General features: G+C 39.6%; 1 protein-coding gene across 2 annotated transcripts in view; it reads left to right on the forward strand.

Moving 5' to 3' along the window:
• The window catches only part of arhgef12a (Rho guanine nucleotide exchange factor (GEF) 12a), a 44,331-nt gene that overhangs the window by 16,756 nt on the left and 4,157 nt on the right, over window positions 1-23,418 (forward strand). The window contains exons 2-29 of one of the 2 annotated variants that reach the window (XM_080888278.1): window positions 1,805-1,825; window positions 2,614-2,705; window positions 4,703-4,768; window positions 11,330-11,428; window positions 12,509-12,558; window positions 12,735-12,792; window positions 12,887-13,050; window positions 13,481-13,504; window positions 13,855-13,974; window positions 14,434-14,520; window positions 14,891-15,025; window positions 15,166-15,267; window positions 15,394-15,504; window positions 15,998-16,096; window positions 16,271-16,313; window positions 16,636-16,741; window positions 16,940-17,077; window positions 17,161-17,193; window positions 17,815-17,929; window positions 18,019-18,130; window positions 18,218-18,421; window positions 18,496-18,637; window positions 18,723-18,755; window positions 18,837-18,988; window positions 19,210-19,356; window positions 19,571-19,656; window positions 20,412-20,537; window positions 20,768-20,882. In XM_080888278.1, coding sequence (XP_080744404.1) covers window positions 1,805-1,825; window positions 2,614-2,705; window positions 4,703-4,768; window positions 11,330-11,428; window positions 12,509-12,558; window positions 12,735-12,792; window positions 12,887-13,050; window positions 13,481-13,504; window positions 13,855-13,974; window positions 14,434-14,520; window positions 14,891-15,025; window positions 15,166-15,267; window positions 15,394-15,504; window positions 15,998-16,096; window positions 16,271-16,313; window positions 16,636-16,741; window positions 16,940-17,077; window positions 17,161-17,193; window positions 17,815-17,929; window positions 18,019-18,130; window positions 18,218-18,421; window positions 18,496-18,637; window positions 18,723-18,755; window positions 18,837-18,988; window positions 19,210-19,356; window positions 19,571-19,656; window positions 20,412-20,537; window positions 20,768-20,882 — 2,780 coding nt within the window. The remainder of the gene's footprint in view (window positions 1-1,804; window positions 1,826-2,613; window positions 2,706-4,702; window positions 4,769-11,329; window positions 11,429-12,508; window positions 12,559-12,734; window positions 12,793-12,886; window positions 13,051-13,480; window positions 13,505-13,854; window positions 13,975-14,433; window positions 14,521-14,890; window positions 15,026-15,165; window positions 15,268-15,393; window positions 15,505-15,997; window positions 16,097-16,270; window positions 16,314-16,635; window positions 16,742-16,939; window positions 17,078-17,160; window positions 17,194-17,814; window positions 17,930-18,018; window positions 18,131-18,217; window positions 18,422-18,495; window positions 18,638-18,722; window positions 18,756-18,836; window positions 18,989-19,209; window positions 19,357-19,570; window positions 19,657-20,411; window positions 20,538-20,767; window positions 20,883-23,418) is intronic. The other variant, XM_080888279.1, reaches the window with a different exon arrangement.

Genomic DNA, 23,418 nt, shown 5'->3' on the forward strand with positions numbered 1-23,418 from the left:
TTTGTCCTTCCTCTCAGTCTTTATATGTATTTTATAGGCAAGTGATTTCATGCTAGGTGTTTCTCTTATTTCTTCTAGAGACTGTGCTGGCTCTGACTCATGTCTTTTTTTTTTTTAGGACGTAAAATGATGTTGCCCTTCTGAACAAACGTTTTTTTCAGTTCCCTTCAAAAGTTTTACCAAGTGCAAGACCTCATGAAGAGGAACCACAGCATTATTTCAAAAGGCGCTATTATAAGCATAATTCAGCGCAGTCATGTCTACAGTCACTGTAGACAGCTTGATGTGTCATCCATCCTCTTGGTTTCCCTGTCATGCTTTCATTTGCTCCTATACGATCAACCAAAAACACGTGCCTACTCATTTTTGCCGTCTCCGAGCTTGTGCATTTGCATGTAGCATTTCACAGTATGTGTATTTGTGTGCTGATTTTTCCATCCTTCCAATTCAGAGGTTTCTTAGGGAATGGGTTACTTAAAACTAGTTTTTTTTTTTCCCCTGCTGTAAGCTCTGGAACTTATTACAGTCTGAGGCATTTTCATAAACGGGCCATTCAGCTGCCCCTGCATGGCCCTGAATGAGACAGTGTCACAAGGAGAAAGGGAGTTAATGTGGCTAGTAAGTCATGACACCTCCTTTTTACCGAACAGTATTATTTTAGAGTGAGTAGTTATTTGTATTCATATACTGTGCATTTTTCCTTGTTTTTCTCTTTTTACATTTTCACAAGCATTTAGTGTAGCATACAGCACATATGTACAAGCCTGAATAAAGACTTTGGGGTATTACAGCAAAGTGTGAAAATGGATTTCACTGCTGTGTGACTATTTCCACAGTGAGACACCAATCTTTTCCATCTTTTCCACTTCTTCGCAGTTAAAAATAATAAAATGTAAAATGGCAAATTATGGCTCAGTCTTTCTGGAGAAAAATCAGTAGTACTGACTGTGTGGACCACAACTTGGAGTGCTGACGGGTGTTGCAGTGACACTCATATAATCAACTCCAACACTAAGAGTTTTAAGATACTTTGCTAGGTTAAACAAAATAAATCAATATTAAAATCTGTGACCCTTTGCCACGTTTCGTTGGAATAGATTGTCTTTGATTCTCTTTAATCACTTTAAGGCTAAAAACACATTTTTGGCATGTATATCTTATCTTTGAGTACTGGAGTAAAATTTGGTTTAGAAACTGTGCAAGGTCCACCGACTCTTGTGTGCCTTGGGTGATTCTGTTAAGGCTGTCTCTTAAACATGAGAATGACCACCTATAGCTGCTGTTAACAGTGTAGCATTTCTTTAAATTTTCTAGCCTATAAATTTTCTTTCATGCTTTGTCTGCTAAAGAAAAAAGGCAGAGCTCAAGTATCCTGGAAAACATTGCGTTTTCCAATATGGTGCTGACTATATCCCCTAATTATTTCATCACTGCTGCACTCTGTGGCAATGAGCATGCCACTTCGAAGGCCCTGTGTATGATTACGATATGATTATTACAGTGAAACTATGATGTCTGTAGAACTAGATTACAGCACATGCACACAGATGAGATCTGAGAGGCAGAGGACATTTGACCTGGAAAACGCTTTAATCTGTAGCTGAAGAACTCCGATGTTTGATCGGGATTATCATGTTTACTACTATATGGGTCTCATGAGAAACTGTCAGCACGACATCTTGTTTTTTGTTTTTTAACTCTGCAAACAGGAATAAGCAGCCCAGCTTTTGTGCTCTACATTACATTAGTAGTCTGCCAGCAGATTTCTGTAGGATGCTAACTGTTATTCTGTTTTATCTTGCAGGTTTCCCAAGAAAGCAAACAGGTAAGAATCTTTATCTTATTGGATTGCTGACACTTACACCCTTATGAATAGGGAATCCTGTGGTAACACAGACATAACACACCACCCAGTCCCATACATGTACAGAGCTCTGCATGAGGGAAATGAGGCAGATTTTACTAGGCCTGGTGTGCTGTAATACAGAAGTCTTTAGAGTGTGGACCAACCCCCCGCCCCCCATGCGCGCGCACACACACACACACACACACACACACACACACAGAGTGACGGACAAAGGGGTCCCTCTTTTAAGGGCGGCCCATCGCTGCCTTTCACTGTGAACAGAACAGTGGCCTTTCACAGTTGAGGCCAGTATAGGCAGAGGCAGCCATACATAGCCTCCCGAGGTTCAAGCCGGAGTCTGGCCTTGTGGTATCTCCACTGAGAAGCGTCCTTTCTCTGGCCTTGCTCTTTGGGCACTCAGGAGAGCGCCTCCACTTCCTCTCAGCGTGTCATTTTATACAGTAGACACACTCAGCATGATTCATACGCTAGGAGGTCCTCCTGCATTTTATTCTCAAGAATAAAAGGACAGTAGTTGGTTCTTACTGTTGCTGCGGTTACTCTGGGTCTTTACTTGCATGAAAGCCAGGCTTATTCTGTAGCAGTAATGTAAGACATGCATACATTATAGTGACCTTTTCAGTAAAAACAATGCAATGTGTAAAAGTCTGCATTGTTGTATGTGATTGCTCTTACTGGACAAATGCTGGTCTTGTACTGTTCTACCACTTGGTTTACCTTTTACTCATCTGTTCCCCTTTCTATAGAACCAGCAGTATTCTCAGTAAAGACCACCCCCCAGACAAGAAACCCAAAAGTGAAAGAAATTCCCTTCCCTCCAATGAGTTTGACCCTACAGGTAACTTTGTACTTTCATTTCGATGCTTGAATGTGGTTTTCCTACTCGCTCTGCTTCAGTCCGTGACAGTGCGTGTTTCCATCTCTTCCTTCGGTCTTTGAATGCCTCACCGACTGCCTCACGTTTCTGTCTGACAGTCTCCTTTTCTTTTTTTTTCTCTCCAACTCTCACACTCACAAATTGTCTCATAGAACAAATGTGCTCATGATGATTTGCTCAAGGCATGTTTGTATCTTGCTCTATGCTTTGTGCTTGATTATTGTATAAGTTTAAAATGACAGCTTTACATCAGTCTTCACATGTGTGGTCTGATCTACTGTGTGTTTGTCATTGGATGAAAATAATTTATTATTAGTAGGCGTTTGAATCATCTTTTTGGGAGTTAATTCAGTTTACAGACAGTATAATGTGTCTTTAATGGTTACGTTGACATTACAGCTTTACAAGTGTTTGTCAGAAAGCTTACGTTTCATTACATGTTGCCAGTGTTAAGCCGATAAGCAGAGAACTGTTTGATTAATGGACTGAAAAATCAGTAGCTCTGTGTGTGTATTATGTTCACGTGTCTCACAGTTTTACATAAATAAGTGGGTTTTGTATGCTTGAGTGGTTGGGTGGTCTCATGTTTGCATGCATACTTGAAGGGCACAAAAAGCCACTGAGCTTATTATGCACTCCAGTTTCCAGTTTATTGCAGGGTGAAATTGTTGTGTTTCAGAGACAGACTCGTCTGATATGGTGACAGTCCCGGTGGTATTTGTCAGCAGTCAGTTGAGTGTGATTCGAGATATGACTGAAGCTCCTGTATTCACAACAAAAAAAGAAAATCCTCTGCACCACATAGTGGCTTATCTGTGAATGATGCAACAAAACACAGACAAGATGAGTTCTCTCAGTTAAGACATGCGCTTTGCTGCTTGTCTTTGTCTGGCATCAGACTAAAATCTTCTTGCATACATTTCTTTGATGTTTAGCTATGTAGCGATTAAACAAAATGTACCAAATCCAGCAAGACGCACCTCATTCTTAAATGTACTTTTTGTACATCTTTATTTTCTGCTAGTGTTACATTTATGTCCTGAAATTTTGCATGTCTGCATGTTCTGTATCGCAGCTTGTATTTTTGTTATTTGCTTGCAAGATGCATGAACTCTAATAATCTTTTCCTAGATATTCTCCATATGTGCCTTTTTTCTCTAATTTCAAAGTGGTTTGGGTTTATTAAGGATATACAGAAGTAGGCAGACACTGTAGATGTTTATTAAAACTGACTTTTTAGATCATTGTTTCCCACAAAAACTGATTATTTGTCTAAAAGAAAAAGTCAGCCTCCTTATTTTAATTGGTGGCCTAAGAAAAGTTTCTCTTCTGTTGATGGAAACTTGATTTTGGAATTATTTTTAGCATCATCCCCTTTGCCACAACTTATAAAATCACCCTCTGCGGTGGGGAGACACACCCAAAATTGCATGCAATTTCACTAGCTGCTTATTCATCACGATAAAATTGGAGTGTACAGCTACACTTTTATGGCCATTGTGTTATTAGCGCAGAATTTTTATTAAAGAAGCCAGATGCAATCTTGGCCTTTTGTAACCTTCTTTATTTTCAGGACATGTTTAATATAAAATCAGACTTGAGCTTATCATTTTAATGCAGTTTTCAGTTTTGAAAGCGTGTGGCCCCTATAATTACATTTGCCGTAAGTATCTATAGATATGTGGGTAGTTAAAAATAAAAAGGTACTAAAAAAAACAAGCTAGTTAATCTTCAGCTACTTTCACTTTTTTCAGTGCCTATCCAAATCATTTTTAATTTTTTTTTTTTTTTTTTTGTTAAACTGCCGATTTGTGCGTTTAATTTTTCATCTCCCATGTTTATTTCTCCCTCATGATTTTCTCTTTCCTGTTTTGTTTCCTTTCCTTGTGTTGTTTCTTTATGTGTATGTGAATGTGTGCTGTCTGCTCTGCGTTCTGTGTGGTGGGGGCTGTGAGCAGAAGCTCTGGTGGTGCAGAAGAGTGGCAGCAGCAGTGTGCTACCAGAGGGGAAGCCTGAGTCCTGTGGTAAGAAGCTCCTGCTTGAATGGCTGGTGTGGCAGCTGCATTTGTACACGCTTCCTGGTGTGAGATTGCCTATAGATGTTTTACTTATGTGACCATGCTGGCTGATATTAAAATAAACTGTCCTCATAATCACTGCCAAGACATCAGCTCAACTGGGATACATTCAACTCCTTGTTTATCTGCTCTTTTAAAAATGGAAATCAGTATAGCATTTATTAAGAGATAGGCAGCCAACACATATATTTTTTACAGTGATTATTTATTTCGTTTTACTTTATGATCAGTACAATAGCTTCTAGTAGTCAGTCTTTTTGTGAACATTTGGTATGTAGTTTTATTGTACTTTTCAAATGAATGAGATAATTTAAGTATAGGATCTGCCTACATGATTACAAGGACCAAACATTGGATTTAGTGATATGTTAATTAGAATCTATGTAAACAAAGCCACTTGGGTGTCCCTCTGGTCTTTTTAAACCCCTTCGACTTTGCTTTCATGCTTGTTACTTCATCTACACTGACACGAGTACATTTACAGGCAGAGACACGTGGTCACTGCAGCCAACAGACTGCATGTGGCTTGCCTCACATGCAATGAATTGACAAAACAAATTCTTAAAGCAGCTGTCAGAAATGCCAGTTTGAGCCGAGATAGTCTAAACTCTCCAAAGGGTACAGTTGACAAAGGTAAACCCTTATTATCATATGCAACAAAGCTTTGGCGTGTTTGTTCACTTTGAAACAAACAGATCTTTGTCTCTTATCTTTTTCTGGTCTGGTGCAACTTTAGCATTTTTTATTTTTATTTTTTTTAGACAACAAAAAAATCAGTGAGAACTGAAAGTCTTAAAACTCCAGCTTTTAATGAAATGAAATTGTTCTGCCTTTTTAATGCTCTCGGCTGTTACTTGGGTTCCTTATGTGTGGTGATGATACAATACAGAAGGTCACCTTATTCTCTAGTGTAAGTTCCGTATCATTGGTGGGTGCTGATTACATTAAAGTTGAATCTCTGAATTATACATTAGCTCAGATCATGTCAGCAGTCCCACTCCTCATGGTTTATAAATACCAAAGAATTTTAAATGCTTTAAAGCAGAGAGAGAGAGAGAGAGAGAGCTAAGCATCTAGAGGCAAATTCACACCAGCTCTTGAATTCATATGGCTTCATCTGCTTCCTTGACACCCATGCCCTCTCCTCCTCCCTTCCTCCTTGCTCCTTCATCTATACCTAACCCTCTCTCTCCTACACCCTTCCCCCCAACCCAGAGCTTTTGGCTCCTCTAACCTCTCTCCACATATTAGCTGCTATTCCTTCTATTCTCCAACCCCCAACGTACCTATCGATCGACTTACCTCTCTTTTGATGACAAGAAACCACTGGATACCTTTCTCAGTCTTTAAAATGTTGAAATGACAATTTAAGAGAGTTTGTTGTAGTTATAGAGTCTTCTCGTTTTGTTGTTTGTTTGTTTTTTTTGTTTGTTTGTTTGTTTAAATAATATGAGACTACAATTATGTATTTAAGCATTTGTGTACTTTGCGTAATGTTTTCTTTTATGTCTTGTGACGAAGTGCTGGCCAGATAAAAGATAACCTTCCCCTTGCATTTCTTCTAAGTCGCTCCACAAAGAACCTGAAAAGTAACGTTCCTCTTTCTAACCTGTGAGATAACATCTACTTAAGCAGAGTCGTCAGATCAGTTTCAGAAATGACCTCACACGTAACCTGTTTCCAAGGAAAGGTGCGACCCTGTGTAAAATGTAAATAAAAACAGAATGCAGTGATTTGAAACTCATTTTCAACAATGCTGGGAAACGGGTGGATGTCTGCTTGTTTTGCAGACATGTATTAAGCATAGTCCTAACTAAAGGATAATTCAGTGACCCCGAGGTGTGGAAGCTCATACTTAATGAAAAATAGTGCAAAGACAAAATATTATATATTGAAACTGTTGTTTTGTAAATAAAGATATGAGTAAATTTGAAGCTTATAGTACAGAGGACTTTTTTTTTTTTTTTTTTTTTAAACACACATCTCTAAGCATTTGTAAACTGAGACGACTGATTGCTTTTTTTTTCTTTTCTTTTTTTAAAGCGAAACATTTTCCGAGCATGTGTGATTCAGAAATTTAAAATGTTTTCAATTGTCTAATTGGTCGGGGCTGTAGAAAAGACCAGTTTAACATCCAGATTCTCTTCTTAGCAGGTCATGTTATTAAAGTGTTTCTAAGTAACTTAAATGTATCTTTTTAAACCCAGTTTACCTAGCTTCTGTTATTGCTGTACCAGGCCTTTGGAAACTTTAACTAACACTGTATTTAAATCATTTATTTATTTAAAAAAAACACAAAAAAAAACAATCATGGTTGTGCCTTTTATAAATGTCATGTTTTGTCTTTGTACTGTTTAATTTAAATGAAATTATTAATGATGGTTCCAACTTTTTTGCATAGGGTTCTGTATTATAAATAGGTATTTTTATTTGTTTGTTGTCTAGCCAGTCTTGATGATGATTATGATAGTAATAATAATGAGAAGGACCCTTTGTTGTCGTTGTCTATTAGAAAGTGCAAGACATTAGATAAAACATTTTAAAAGAATTGAAGCATGTAAAATAAATCTGGCATTGAAAATAATTTAAGTGTAAAGGACAGACATAGACGTCTGTATATTTATGATGACTGGACTTAAGGGGATGCCAATCACCACAGAATAGGTATTGTGCTCCTTTATTTACAGCAATTGTGGGTTCTGAAGGCATAAGGGAAGACACTGTTTTAACTCTGTTTGTCTGGATGTTTGTCCACCTGTACTGCCTGCCTGAGGGCAGAAGGTTGAACAAGTGCTGTCCAGAGTAGGGAGGCTCTTTCATTATTTTCTTTGCCCTGCTGAGACGGCGAGTGCTGGAGATGTCCTCTAGGGAAGACACTGGGCAGCCGATGGCTTGCTGGATGGTGTTGATAACCCTCTGCACAGCTTTCCTGTCTGCTGCCGAGCAGCTAGTGTACCACACTGTGATGCAGTACATCAGTACATTGTCGATGGCAAAGCAGTAAAAGGCTACCAACAGCTTTTCCTCTGTGCGATTCCTCTGCAGCGCACTCAGGAAATGTTGTCTCTGGTGGTCTTTTTTTTTAACTGTCGCTGTTATGTTGGGAGACCAAGAGAGATCCTCCGCGATGTTCCTATGAAATTAAAGAAGGAAACCCTTTTGATGCAGTCTGTATTGATCTAGCGAGCAGCAGGGATGGGTCCATGCTGCGCCTCCTGTAGTCAGTCATCATCCCCCTGGTTTTTTGATGCTGAGTGCCAGATACAAGTCAACTCACAGTAGTGTTTTCAGCAAACTGTATTAACTGTGCATAGTTTGTGTTCTGGGCAACCATAAATTCGTGTTTCAGGATAATATTTTTCCAAGTCTATGATGTGTTATGCATTTACACAGTAAAAGCCTTATTGGTCATATTTCATGTCCACACTGGCTTCAAAGATGTCCTGTCTTGGGACTGTTTCAGTGAAAGTAATGGGGCACAAAATCCCTTCATCCAAGTATGGATAATACATTTTTAAAGGCAGATGTAATAATAGTAGCTTTGAGATTGGGGGGTGGGGGGATGGCCTTTTAATCGTCTGCAAAACTGTCTTATATGAAGGTAACTTCATATTAAAGTATCAGTATAATCTCAGATACTACTCTGAATTGAATGTGTGTATGGCGCCTCCTTGCAAAACAGTGATGTGTATCTCCGTATGACTGCTTGAGGCTCTCTGTTGGACTCTAAGCCAAGCTACCCTGGTCCCCAGAGGTGATCCTTTTGTTGTTTGTTAAACAGTCCGCCTATAGCACATGTGTCAAACTCAAGGCCCGCGGGCCACATCTGGCCCGGCAGACAATTTTATCTGGCCCGCGAGATCATTTTATATAGATTTATTATTATTGTTATGCATGGCCCGGCAATATGAGGCGCTAATAACACACAAACTACAGATCCCATAATGCAGCGCAGCAGAAATGTGCATAAACTACTTACGGTAGGACGTTTTGTCAGAACACCGGTAAACCTGTGTATCTTATTAGTGGAGCTAATGTGGCTGTAATTAAGGAATTTAAGACGGCACTACGAGACAAAACATCAGGATAAGCTGAAAAACTTAAATGCAGAGCAGAAACTACAGAAAGTAGAAGAGCTAAAGAAGAATCTGACATTTCAACAGACTTTTTTCACCACAGCAAACTCACAAAGTAAAGCTGTTGTGAAGGCAAGTTTTATTGTAGCAGAGGAGAAAGCCAAATCAGCCCAGCCATTTACCGAGGGAGAGTTTCTGTAGAGCTGCATGATGAAGGTGTGCGACGTCTTGTGTCCAGACAAAACGTAGATTTTGGAAATGTGAGCCTGAGCAGAAACGTATGTCAAAGTGTAACCGACATGAAACTGCCCTGGGACAAACTTGTTGGACTTACAACAGATTGAGCGTCGGTGTTGTGTGGTGAAAAAAAGTGGACTAGTCGGCAGGATGCGAGTAAAGATGCAGGAGAACTGTACGGTGAGTTAACAGCATACTGCATCATACACCAGGAAACGCTGTGTGGTAAAGTCCTAAAAACGGAGTATGTAATGATCACCGTGACGCAAACCGTAAATTTTATCCGAACTAAAGGTTTAAATCACTGTCAATTTCAGTCTTTTATGTGGGAAATGAATTCAGAGTTTGCCGACATTCCTTATCATACAGAGGTCCGTTGGCTGAGTTGGGGAAAAATTCTCAATAGAGTTTTTGAGCTCAGCAAGGAAATCTGTCAGTTCATGGACATGGCATGTATGATGCGGTGAAGCCATTTCAAGTGAAGCTGTCACAAATGCAGCAGTGCAACTTGCCTCACTTTCCCTGTTGCCAAGTAATGTTGAACCAAGTCAGCGCAACAGTGTTCCCAAACGCGCACTTTGCTGATAAACTGAGCGCACCGAGTGCTTTAAAGTCCTTTGGTGACTTTAAAGCACAAAATGAGAATTTCGAGCTGCTTCACAACCCATTTACAGTCAGTGTTGGGAAGGTTACTTTTAAAACGTATTCCATTACAGATTACAGAATACATGCCCCAAAATGTATTCTGTAACGTATTCCTTTACGTTACTCAATGAGAGTAACGTAAAGGAATACTTTGGATTACTTAATATATTATCATGCTGTTTACAACTACGTGAATGTACTATTGCTGTGTGATTTTATTACTATTACTGAAGTTCCGCGGCTCCGAACCGTAGTAAAGGGACCTCTGACTAATACGTCGGGTTCGTGTCGGGCTCGTAGCCAAAAATAGCTTTACTTTGTTGTCTGGGTCAACTTTGCTAGCGAGAGACAGAGAGAGGCGTTGAAAGACTGCTCCAACGGAGCTTATTGTTTCGGAGGAAAACACGAACACAGTGTACAGTCGAGTCTTAATAGCTTACTTACAACTGGGCTCGTCAGGCACTCTTCTTGGCTGCAGTGGTTATTATTATATTTACATGCTTCCAGCTCCCGTTTCTGCTCGATGACAGCTCGTACTTTTCCACTATCCTTTTTCTCCCTCCTCGCACTCACAGACACATAACGGGTATGGCAGTCCATTCTCCCTGCAGCACGGACTACACTGCCCATGATGCTACATTCTTTAGGGCTATGGCTATAGCATTCTGCCTGTTAGCTTAGCACAACGACAAAAAGGCGCTCTCTCTCACCCAGGAAATACACAGTCGCAGAGAGCGTGCGTCATCCTGTAACCATGGCAACCGTAACGCTGCCGCCTGGAACAACAGAACATAGCTGTCAAACAAAACCCAAACAGTCCTGACCTGCGACAATATGAATCAGGAAAATACCGCCGTGTAATCCGTTTATTTCAACAAAGTAACTGTATTCTAAATACCACCTTTTTAAATGGTAACTGAATACAGTTACTCATCTTTTGTATTTTAAATGCGTAACAGCGGTACATGTATGCCGTTACTCCCCAACACTGTTTACAGTTGATGTGGAAACTGCACCTGTGCAGATTCAGATGGAGCTGCATTCTAATGGGACACTCAGGGGAAAGAATGGCCCGCAGAGTTTATTAGTTCCATTCCTGAAGCAATGCCCCAGCTCCGTCTACATACAGCTCGAACCTTGTATATGTTTTCATTTATTTTTTCTGGGGTTTGTGGCAGCATGTTCATATTTCTAACTTGCATAATTTTGACATAATTCAACATATCTAAACCAAATCTCTATTAAAAATTTAAGAAGGCACCATGGAGCCATTATCCGTGGAGCCCACTGTTGTATTTTGATGTTTAAAAACAAAAAAGGAGAGCTTTCTAGTGGCCTACCTCACACACAGACAGCTTCAGCTTTATGCTTTGGCAGAGGAAAAAGTGTAAAGTTTGATTTTAACTGATTTTTATCACCTTCCCAGTGTGATTATTGTGGAATTCTGTCACCCTACATGCTAAGAGTGAACTAACTGGGTGAACTAAAAATTTACTCAACTTCCTGATCTTGTGAAAATCTTTCTCTTTCCGGTCTGTGTCACTTGCAGGTCTGGTCCAGCGATGTGTAATAATCCAGAAAGATGAAAATGGCTTTGGGCTCACTGTCAGTGGTGACAATCCAGTGTTTGTGCAGCTTGTCAAAGAAGGTAAGATTGACTCTCAAATTTAAAAGAGAAAAATGTTACCACATTGACCACCTTCAGTTTGAGCCTTACGTGAGCTCTCCTTATTTTGTGCTTGTGTCCTCATGCAATGACATCAAACTATCACGTCAATTTGCCATGTTAGTTCGCCAATATGAGTGGTAATTGGTCCCCAGAAATCAACAACTCTGGCATTTATTTAGACTAGTGACGTTGTTGACTGTAAACTATTTCCTCTTTCTACAAGTTTCACTTGTAGTTGCAGCTTCTGCTTTATCCTGTTGTCTTGTTATGAGTTTGCCAACATGCTTCTGTGACCTCGAGTAGTGTCTCACGCTGTCTGTAGAGGATTATGTGGGCTTTTATCAGGTCACAGTAAACACTAGCAGGTCTGTACAGCAGTGGATGGAGACTGCAGAGGAGTGAACCAATCGAGACCTTTTTTCTTTTTTGCACTTTCATTAATGCTTGGGAGTGTCTTAACTATCACTGAATGGCTTCCCATTTTCTTTTTTTAAGTTCCATGTGAATAATGTATCAGCATTTTAAACTGAAAAGCAAACAAAATGCAGCTATAGTGTCTTTAAATGTCATCCCAACGTGGTGAAACTGAAACAGATAGTTATAAGTCCCTTTTCCCCCACCTACTCCACAGTTGAGCAGACTGAGTTATATTCTTTGTTCCCTGACCCCAAGTTGAATTTCCTCACTGCTACAAACCTGAAGACCTAAAGTCTATTTTCGGCTTGCAGAGTACTTGAACTGCACTCTGCTGACTTTAGTCAGACTTGCCTCTCATAATAACCTGTCTCATGCCTAAATCCCTTTGTTTGGGGTGGAGCTGTGAAACAGGTCCTTCTTGTAATATAACCACTGTTATGGTCTTTCAAAATAGCACTTGAAATAGTCACGTATTTATGGTCTGTCAAAAGACTTTTGGCATATTCATTGTGAAGAAATGTCATTGCTGCATCATGAAGAAGCATTTTTTGTGTTTCCTTCCTTATTTGCTATTATTCCACTTCCATTGCTTTTTCACTCTCTTTTGGTTGTTAATTGCTTATTTCCCTTTGTGTTTACCAGATGGGGCTGCGATGCGAGCAGGTGTTCAGACAGGAGACAGGATCATCAAGGTATTCTGTTCCTCTGCTACCATGTCTTTTCACTGCGAAAGTTACCGTTTTCTACTCCAAGGCCAATACCGAGGCTGCCACCTTCTGGCCACTCAGTATTTCTACTCAGTAAACTATTGGGAATAAAATGCAATGTCCGGCTGTGTACTTAGAATATGGCCACTATTGTCTTCCAGGTTAATGGGACCCATGTTGCACATTCTAACCACACAGAAGTGGTGAAACTTATTAAATGTAAGTTGTTCTTTCTGCATTTTCACAAAAGTTACATTTTAAAAATAAATCCTACAAAAAGGGACTAATTCTCGTTTCTATGTGTGTGTTCTAGCGGGCTCCTATGTGGCCCTCACAGTGCTGGGCCGGCCCCCCGGGCTTGCCCAGATACCTTTGCCCGAAGCAGAGCCAGACATGAGCTTATCCTCTCCAAACTCTCCAGCACCACGGCGCCCCTGCAGTCCTCAGGACAGCATCTTACCTATTCAACAACCATGGGTACTAAAGACATTAGTTGCTTCTGGTGCCTGTCCACTTTCTGCAAATTTGTCATGCTTCTTTATCTTATTCCCCTTGGTCTGTCTATGCCCCCCCCCCTCCCCCCTTTATAGATGCTGTCACATTTGTGGTACATCTCTAAATCTCATCCGCTCAAATCTTCTCTGGGGCTAAATGACTTCTATATAACCCTGACACTATCTCTGTTATATATAATAGAGAATTATATAACATATGTGAAACATGTGCATGTGTATATTTTACTATTATTAAATATTATTATTATTATTATTATTATTATTATTATTATTATTATTATTATTATTAATTTTAAATGATATTATTTCTATTATCTATTATATAGAGAGAGATAGATTGCACATTCGCTGTTTTGCATCTTTTTCAGCTTCTCTGGTTTTTATCCCCACAGGATGAGAAAGCTGACATCTTGGAGGTGAGTAAAGCAAATAAGTGTCACTTGCTGACTAAAGGTTCTGGCATTAGAAAGAAGATTTGCCCTCTTTGATGCACAGCTGTGTTAAATTGAACTATTAAAACGAGTGGTGTTTTCTCTTTGGAAAATCAAAAGATCACTTGTACCAGAACATTCATACAGAGGAGTCAAGTAGTATGTGTATTGTTTATTTAAATACTGCAGTATATATTTTAATGCAGGAAGTCGTTTTCTTTAACTTTTGCATGGGAAACAAATGTCAACATATTTGACATTTTTCCACTTTCAAGAAAACTACAGTGACCTGCTATTACTATTCTTGTGTCGATTTCCCCCTTCTTGCCATTCAGGCCATGAAGGAGGAGTACAGCAGAAACCCCTCCCCTAAACTACTGAAAGACATCCAGGAAGCTGAAAAACACATTCCTCAGCTGCAGGGTCAGCTCCCCAAGGCCATTGGGACAACACAGGTAGTTACCATAACATGCCCAAAGACATGGGATATCTAGGGACAGGTATCTAACGGCAGCATCCACGGAGGTGTTGTGGGATTCTTTTTCTTTTTTGTAGAACATTTAGAGATTGTGCCAGACAAACATTAATCCAAAGCCCATCAGAGGATTAGACTTTCTCTGTGGGAAGCCACTCTTTTGTGTCTGAGTGACAGCTTATTTTATAGTCATCACACGCTGAGCCTTGTGCTATGTGCGTCAGCTAGTGTGCTACATTTAAATTTTTCAGTATTTATATTTTATGCAATTCCACTCGTGAAATGATCTATTGACTATTACCAGTGTATGTAGTTTATTTTGAAAAGCTGTTTGAACATGTGTCATAAAGAACATTGTAAATATTACTTGTTTATCATTAAAATATATAAATCTTTATAATTATTATTTTTTTAAAAAAAAGTATTATTAAATCCTCAGGAGATTGTTCCAAGTGATGATGCAGATGAAGATGCATTTGTCCCCAAGGGAGAAAACAATGCAGACCTGTTCTGGACCAGGACCCCTGTAAGTAATCACATTTTTAAACATCACAATCTAAAAATCTCTCTCAATACCATATTTACATCAAATTCCAAGACCTGCTATGCTCTAGAATAATAATGTAAAAGTAAATGGAATCAGTCCTGCTTGGCTTTGGGGCTTATTTAGAGCTAAACATCACCAGAGCAAGGATTATATTTATGCATACCGATTCTACATTCAGATGACTCTCAGGCATAGCAACCAATCTGTAATATAGTGTTTTAGGTCTCTTTTTTTTCTCTCTTTTTCTGTTTTTAATGAAATTTAGATTCATTACAAAGTTGTTGCGTGTGCGTGTGTGCGTGCGTGCGTGCGTGCGTGCGTGTGTGTGTGTGTTCCTTCCCACTTTCAGATATCTCGCATATTTGGGCCGTCATCTCCAGACAGCCAGTGTCCAAGAGAGTTCTCCTGCCCCAGCCCAAAGACCACACCCAGGAACAGCTACAACTCCTTCCACTCCCCAGAGACAGAGGACACCACTGATCTGGTAGCTTTATGGAAATTATCTTCACACATATTATTTACTCTGTCTTTCCTCTAACTGTTACAACCACACAATAAGGTCAAGAGGTTATGAATGTCCAAATGGGGGAGACATATTGACCATACCTGACATCTCGTCTACAGGACGCCCTTTCCCCTACCACAGTCAGCAGTCCCTCCTCGTCTCGCCTGGTTTCGCAGATCATTGGAGCTGAGGATGACTATTTTGATTCAGACCAAGAGCAGGTATTTTTGGGGGACATTATCTCTTTTATTTGCAAAACCCTACAATTTTACGGAAAGCCCAAATACAATTTCAAGTGACTTATAGGTTAAGATTAGAGGTAAACTGTTGTACTGACTGTTTTTCAGACAAACGGCCAGTGTAACAGCTTTAATAGTATTGAGCTGCTCAAGTCTCGCCCTGCCCACCTCGCAGCCTTTCTGTATCATGTCATCTCTCAGTTCGACCCTGCTCCTGTGGTAAGACTTCCTTCATATTTGTTGATGGCTTTTATGCATTATTTACAGTTTTTACGTAACCTAGGCCCTTTGCTGTGAAGAAAGTTCACCCAGTCACACAAAGCTGGTTATCAATTTGCTATGTTAACCCAGTGTTTGCTGTCCCATGTATGCGCCAGTCACATGAACATCTGACCAACAACACTGATTTAGTGCACTGACAGCTGAGAATCTCATTTTACAATGCAAGAATAAAGTATAATATTAGAAACATATGAAGCAGTTGCACACATACAACAGAATGAAACTAACATACCTGCTGCAGATAAACCAGCGATTGGTTCACAGCATAAGTTTTTGTGGCATAAGTTATCTCAGTAAGAAGTGAACCACCACAGGAAACCCCGGCTTAACTATGGGAAGAAAGCTTAACTTGTCTTAAAACAAAATCTTGCTGTTTAGGAGACTCTGCAGTTCCTATTTTATTTTGATTTTTAATGTTTTGTTCCCTCAGCTGTGCTACCTCTATGCTGACCTCTACAAGCAGACCAACTCCAAAGAGACCAGACGGGTGTTCATGGGCCTTCACAATTTCTTCATTGACCGGGGAGCAGTGAGTCTTTATCTGTCTTTACACAGCGAGCACACAATCTAGTATTGCATTTAGATTACAGCAAATTATTGTAGCAAATTGAATTTAATCACATTTCCGGCCCGGGTGTTTCCAAAATCATACTAATTCGACCAAACAAAGCCTAAGAATCGAACTGTTTCATTTTTGTTGCAGAATTTAAAAGTTGGTGTTCCTGAATCTGTCTCCGCTGATCTTGGTAAGTATTTCGTACACAGCTTCTGTCTCATTCAGTTACCTAACCAGCATCATTTAGAGCTGGTGATATTTATTTTGTGCTGACTTTTTGTGCTTCTGCTGAGTAACTTTAGCAATTTAAGCACCCTCATTATACAGTCCCTGTAAGTCGATTCCTCAGCCAGCCAAGCACAGTCCTTGCCAAGGCCTTAAGAAATCAAATGCTCTGATGGTTTGGAAAGTATTGCTTAGCTTTAATACCACTTATTTATTGTGGACATGCTGCAACCCTTTGATATTTATTCTGTGTATGTGTGTGTGTCCGTGCGTGCGTGCGTTTGCAGATCGGCGGCGGACAGAACTGATCCCAGAGGAAATAAACAGACAACATGTTCAAACACTGCAGGACTCTCTGCTCCCTGATATTCAGAAGAATCTTGAAGATTTCAGGTAAATTCAGAATTTGTATTTTTTGTGATGCTGCCGATTTAGCTGGGTTTCAGATGTTAAGGATTTTGTTAGCTCCCACATTAGGCATATATAAAAGAAACAAGCTTTTCTCATCCTCTTCTTCATTGTTTCTCTAAAACATTATCAACCTGGTCACAGTAATAACAGTATACCTCCTTATGTGTTTGGTACTTGCAGGCAGAAGCGGAGTATGGGCCTAACAGTGGCTGAAGCAGAGCTGGGCAGACTGGACCAAGAGAGAGTCAGAGACCGCGGCACTCTCGAGCGGGAACGCTCATATGCTGAAAACATCATCGCGAAAATAGACGATATCCTGTGAGTAACTGATACATATACATGCTAGTTGGAAGCTCATAATATTCAGTTTTATCAATTTTTATTTATCGTACTGTTAACAGGGTAACTACTCAACTCACAGAGGAAGAGAAATGGTAAGAAAACTTTGGCTGAAGCAAGTTTCTTAAATCAAGAGATTTCTAAGAGTTAACAACTCCCATGGCCCCTTCAGCCATCTGTGTCTGTGCTATATTTACATTCTGTAATATGCCTCTCAATTATCTAAGGGAGCTGTCATGTCTTGGCTTATTTTTATTAAATCTTTTCAGTCCTTGAAATTATCATTAGACAGCAATCTGCTCCTAATTTAATAACTTGCCAGTGGTAGTAATTATTCACCTTTAAAGTACAGTCTTTGATGTTTCAAGCAAGAATACATATCAGTGTCATCCGAGCGCCACTCTGCATCCCCCACAGTTGACAAATTAAGCGGTGGAGCAGTCTCTTAAAGAAAACATGTAATTTATGCAGTATGTTTATATTAAATAATTCAAAAGTGTGACTGATTGAAACAGTTTTGTTTGAAATGCCATATGGTCGCAGCACAGCCCAGATGGTTTGTGTAGACGTTGTATGAGGAACGACTGTTGTGACATATGGTACAAATCACAATATGGATACTTGCTCTCTTCAAATTTTAGCATTGTCTTGTTTTGTTAATTATAATTCAGAAAGCATCCAAACTCATTGGTTGTCATGTTTGTTTGTTTTTTAAGCACTACAATGCAGTATGTTATATATACGTACATGAAGCACCTTGGTGTGAGGGTCAAGGAACCTCGCAGCCTGGAGTCCAAACGGCTTCGGATCAGCTTTCTTCCCATGATTAAGGTAATCTAAATTTGTCTTGCACAGTGAGACTTCTTCCTCTTCCCCCATCACCTACATGACTCTTTTCTTGTTTTTGATGAACTCTACAGCGAGGCAACAAGACAGAAAAGGAAAGGGAAGAGAAAGTGAAAAAGGTTCCCAAGAATAATAAATTTAATATTCGTGTACCTCAGCGGCGGCCCAGCCGCATCGAATCGTCAGGTAAGATACGAGTTTGAAATGACCAAAAATAACAACGTAGCTTTCAAAGCTTTATATTATTTTGATACCACCTGTCTGTGTATTCAGGGGGTACGACCCAGGAGGGACGACCACGGCCTCAGAAACAGATGTCTCAACCTGCACTGTCTACAAGTGATTATAAAGAATCTAGTCGTCTCAAAGGCAGCCAATCAAGCGAGGGCCCTGAACTTATACACTCCATGTCTGTCAACTCATCATCTCCAATTAGCGCCACCTACAGCTCTGACACCAGCAGAGACTCTGATATGGGTGAGCAAGCAGACAAATGAATTAAATGAAAAAACACTTAAAGGAGCGATGGCTATTAACTTGTTATCTGGCAGGTGGGACTCCAATATTTGGCCCCTGCAGGGTGAGTGAAATCCTTCCATCGGACTCTCTGGACGGGTTGCCATACTCTGCTTCGCAGTTTGACCCTCTATATAACCTGGACCAACTGCCAGAGGATGACAGAGAAAGTGACAGGTGCCTTTAAAGTCACATCTGCAGTAACACTGTTTCCCTTAAAAGTTCTTATTTTTATGACTGATTTCTCTGTCACTTTTTGTAGAACTCACGAGGGAACACCAAAAGCTTTAAGAAGGCAAGAATACCAGATCATTTGGACTTTCTTATATTGATCTAAAAACCTAGTTTAAAAGCTAACTTTATTGTATTACTGTAGGCTTGAGGGACTCGGTGCTGCTGATATCCAGAGCGAGGATGACCAGGGAACAGATTCTGAGTGCGATCCCCCAAACTGGCAGCATCTGGTGCGTCCAGAGGTTCTAGCCGGTCTCAGGCCTCATGAAATCAAGAGACAGGAAGTTATCCACGGTGAGGACTGGCACTGTCAAACTCCCCTGAAGCTTATATTGTATTTTCAAAGTATACTCTCCATATGCTTTAAAATACTACAGTATACAGAATATAGTGCGTAGACGGGAAGACAATTATGCAGCATTTGCTGGGATCCAACCCAAGCTGCTGTCAGATGTGTTTTATGCTGAAATGTGCAAATACCTGCCAGCTCGAATTAACATCTTGCGTGTCTGCAGAGCTGTTTTACACAGAGCGTGCACATGTACGGATGCTGAAGGTTTTGGACAACGTTTTCTACCAGAAGCTCACCAAAGACTCCATCCTGCCTCCTGCTGACATCAAGAATATTTTCTCCAATCTGGAAGAGGTTCTGCAGCTGCATGGTACACTATAAACACACATCTCCTCTGCCTCTGAGCCATTAAGAATCAATAAAATGCCTGAAAGGTCCTGTAGTGTAAATTTAATTCCATTTTAAAGTAAGGCCAAACTCTTAACAACATACAGACGCTCACATTATCATTTTGCATTCCTTTTTTTTTTTTTTTTTAATCTTGTACACACACATGCTGATAGTTCCTCCTATTTAAATTTCAGTTAACATATCAGATCAAATGGCTGCCGTTCGGAAGAGAAATGACTCTTCAGTAATTGATCAGATAGGAGACGACTTGCTTTCCTGGGTGAGTACAATTTTCATGCCAAAATTCTATTTTCTCTTTCATATAATTCCTTCTATTGAATAAAATTCAAGATGACTGATGTGGTGGGGAGAAAAAAACATTGTGTACAAAGAAATGGAAGTGTTGCCCAAAATTGCTTCATAACGAGAAAAAAACTGTTGACGTTGGCTTGAGATTGCTTTTCTCAGCTTTATAATTCGACAATCTTTTGGGATGACGTGTGCACAGGGACATGGGTATGTGCAGTTTATATATGACAGCCATGGTAATAGGCCTTTTTCGCCACTTAAATCCTTCTAAAATGGGGGAAAAAAAGAGGGGGAAAAAATCAAAGACGACAGAGAGGAAAATCTGCCCTCTCCAGTAAGATGAAATGGGAGTGAGAAAAATGGAAGCCCTGTCCCTAGTAAATGATGTCACTCAATACCCTAGATCTGGCTGACATCTCAGCATCTTAATATTGTCAGTGATATATGAGATGTGAGGTAGCGGCGTAGGAGCTGGAAGTCTTGTATAGAGTCTCTCAATGGGAGACGTGGAGGGAGTAGGATAAGTAGGCTAATCAGTCCCCTAAGGGTCTAAACATTGATCTAGTCTGGACTGAAACTTAAGCTGTCTCTGCTGCAAGGACATAAGCCTGCCCCCCCAGGAGTCAGCCACTCGTCATAGCGGTTAAATACTAAATCTACTACCTCTGACCCATATTGACTGAGTTTCTATCCATCTCTGTCTTGTCTTGGGTTGGGTGGTAACAGTTCAGCGGTGGAGAGGAAGAGAAGATCAAGCAGGCGGTGGGGACGTTCTGCAGTAACCAGCCTTTTGCTCTGGAGCTCATAAAGACCAAACAGAAGAAGGACTCGAGGTTCACTTCATTCATTCTGGTACGCTTGTCACTGCGCACACAGTGTATACAAGGTGTTCACAGGAGATAACTGCTCAGAAGGCTCACAATTTGTCAATCAGATGGTTTAAACAATGGTTGTGTGGATCTAAATAAAAACCCAAGCTTACTCTTATTCTAGCTCAGTCTCTATTTATACTGAAAATTATGCATTTGTGCTGTTTTTATGGCTGCTTAAGGGTACTCCACTTATATTTTGCTTCTTTGCAGGAGGCAGAGAGTAACAGGCAGTGTCGCCGACTGCAACTCAAGGACATCATTCCTGTGGAGATGCTGCGGCTCACCAAGTACCCTCTGCTGCTCGACAACATTGTCAAGTACACAGGTGTGGTTGTGTTTTCTTAGTAATCAGAGCTCTCTTACCACAGTTGGCAAGGATTTGTTCACATTGTAATTACTTTGCGTGCACAACGACCTTAATGCACAACTCGTGAAGGATCTAATCTAATAATTGTGACAGGCCTTCAGGCCTTTACTTAAACGAATAGCTGCAACTCTATTATTATTATTATTATTATTATTATTATTATTATTATTATTATTAGAGCACATTTAGTTTGCAGATTATTTTTGTAAACTGTGAAATAAAATACTGCAAACAAGTCCAAGTACTTAAGTACACAGACTCTTTCACACGGGAGTCCCCTGACTAGATAAATAGTTTTTTCTTATTTTTAAATTATTCATTGCTTAACATATTTATTAGGCTTCCTGTGATTAAAAACTGCTCTCAAAATTAAATAAAGTGTTAATTCTGACGGCAAATTGTGATTTAGTTTTAGCCTTTTACTAAAACATCATTTAGTTTTGGTAGTTATTTAGTCTACTAAGTATCATAAGATTAAAATAGATTAAATCTAAAATTGATTCAGTGGCTAAAATATAAGGTTTAAAAGTCTGATGCGTTATGTTCCGTGACATCTCTTTCTCCCCAGCGTTGACATCAGAAAGAAAACCATTTTCTCAGGTGCAAATCAAATGCGTTCATCTAACCTTTCTGCAAAAGGGGATTATTTCTGATTGGATCACTTCCAAACTCATCCTGTCTTTCTACACAGCTCAATTAGTTCTGATAGGATCTCACTGTCTCTCCAGAATATTTTTATCTTGGTTTTTTTTTTTTTTTTTACATGTATAAGAATAATATTCTTATTTATTTGGCAAATAAACTGAATTCACATTTTTATATCCAATATGGACTTCTCTGAGGAGTCAGAAATTATTCAAGGTTAAAATTATTCAAATTATTCAAGGATTCAACAACTAAAAAAACTAGTTCTTCTTCTGTGCAGAAATGCAGGTAAATAACTGTAATTTGGTATCTTCATCTATAAATAATATGCTTTTACTATTTTTACTGCTTTTTCTGTAAACCTGTGAATTTGAAAATTCATAGGTAACAACAGTAAATATTTTATAGCTATACAAATATTATTTACATAAAATGTCATATGTGTACCAGTGGCTTGACCATTGCAGACACATAAAATATGATTTTCATAATTACCAATAATGTTAATTTAGTGCATCGGTAACATAGAGCACCACCCTAATGTATGTTTAATACATTTGATGAGCACTGTATATCAGCAGTGTTGGGACTAACGCATTACAGTAACTACGTTATTATTGTGGTAACGAGCACGGTAACTAGTTATTATGCCAAAATCAGGAACGCGTTAATCGTTACTGGGATTTAGATAGGCTCGTTATTCGTTACTTCGTGTGGTGGCATCGCGGAGCTTCCACAGATTCAGTAACATTAGCAAGTGGTGGAGGGCAGCAGGTGGATGAGGGAAAGGGGAGGCAGGAGGAGAGACCCGAGGCAGCCGCCGGTGTCAGGTGAACTGAACTTCAGGTAAGAAGTTATGACATGCAGTCTATCTGGGTCAGATATAAACCAAGTTTAGGTGGAGTTTATTTTCGTTATGCTGACTTTTTCGTACTGCGTACTAGCTAGCATGACGGAGTAGGGCTGGGCGATATGACCCAAAATTCATATCTCGATATTTTTTAGCTGGATGGCGATGTACATCTCAATAATTTTTTTTAAAGCTATAAGGTAAGAACAAAAGGAGAGTTTAGTCAAAGCTGTGTCCCAGATGTCACACAGGCACTTTTATTAACATACAGCATAGATGTACATGAAGCAATTACTCAAAAATAAATTATGAGCATTTATTAAATAATAATGCTCCATAATTCTGAGAATTCTGAGTAAAACCAAAGTTACTTTCCCTAGTAACTAGTTACTTTGAACGTAACGAGTAACTTGAAGTAACTGAGTTACTTTTGATAGAAGTAACTAGTAATGTAACTAAGTTACTAATTTAAAGTAACTTACCCAACACTGTATATCAGCCATCTAGTTCATCACAGTAGCGGTGCAGCCTGGCTTACCAGTAAAAGTGTGTAAATGTCAGATCAGAATTAATTCTTGCTTTAAGTTTGGCTGCAGTGCTGCAGCACGCCCTCATGTGACCTGCTTGAGCAGAGTTCAGTTATCATATCCAGCTTTTCTCTCACATTCATCATGTCACAATCCCCGTGCCAATTAGTTCTTATTGGTGACTTAATACAGCATGTAAATGAATTTACCCATAACTATGGACATAAACAAAAAAAATAATAATGGTATCTCATTTGCATTTGATAATCTGAATGCAGCATAAAAGAACGGATGAGTTACAGAGACAAATAGAGAGATTATCATTTTAATGGTCCTGCGGCAGCACTGCACATTTTTGGGGAATGTCGTGCCCATTGTTTGGGCCATCATTTTAGTCTGCAGCGGCCTTTGGGTCTCACTCGAGACAATGCACTAACGATAAAGAATAACCAGCTATTAGGGGACTGAAGTG

The sequence above is a fragment of the Rhamphochromis sp. 'chilingali' genome, assembly GCF_963969265.1.
Source record: "Rhamphochromis sp. 'chilingali' genome assembly, chromosome: 8".
NCBI lineage: Eukaryota > Metazoa > Chordata > Actinopteri > Cichliformes > Cichlidae > Rhamphochromis > Rhamphochromis sp. 'chilingali'.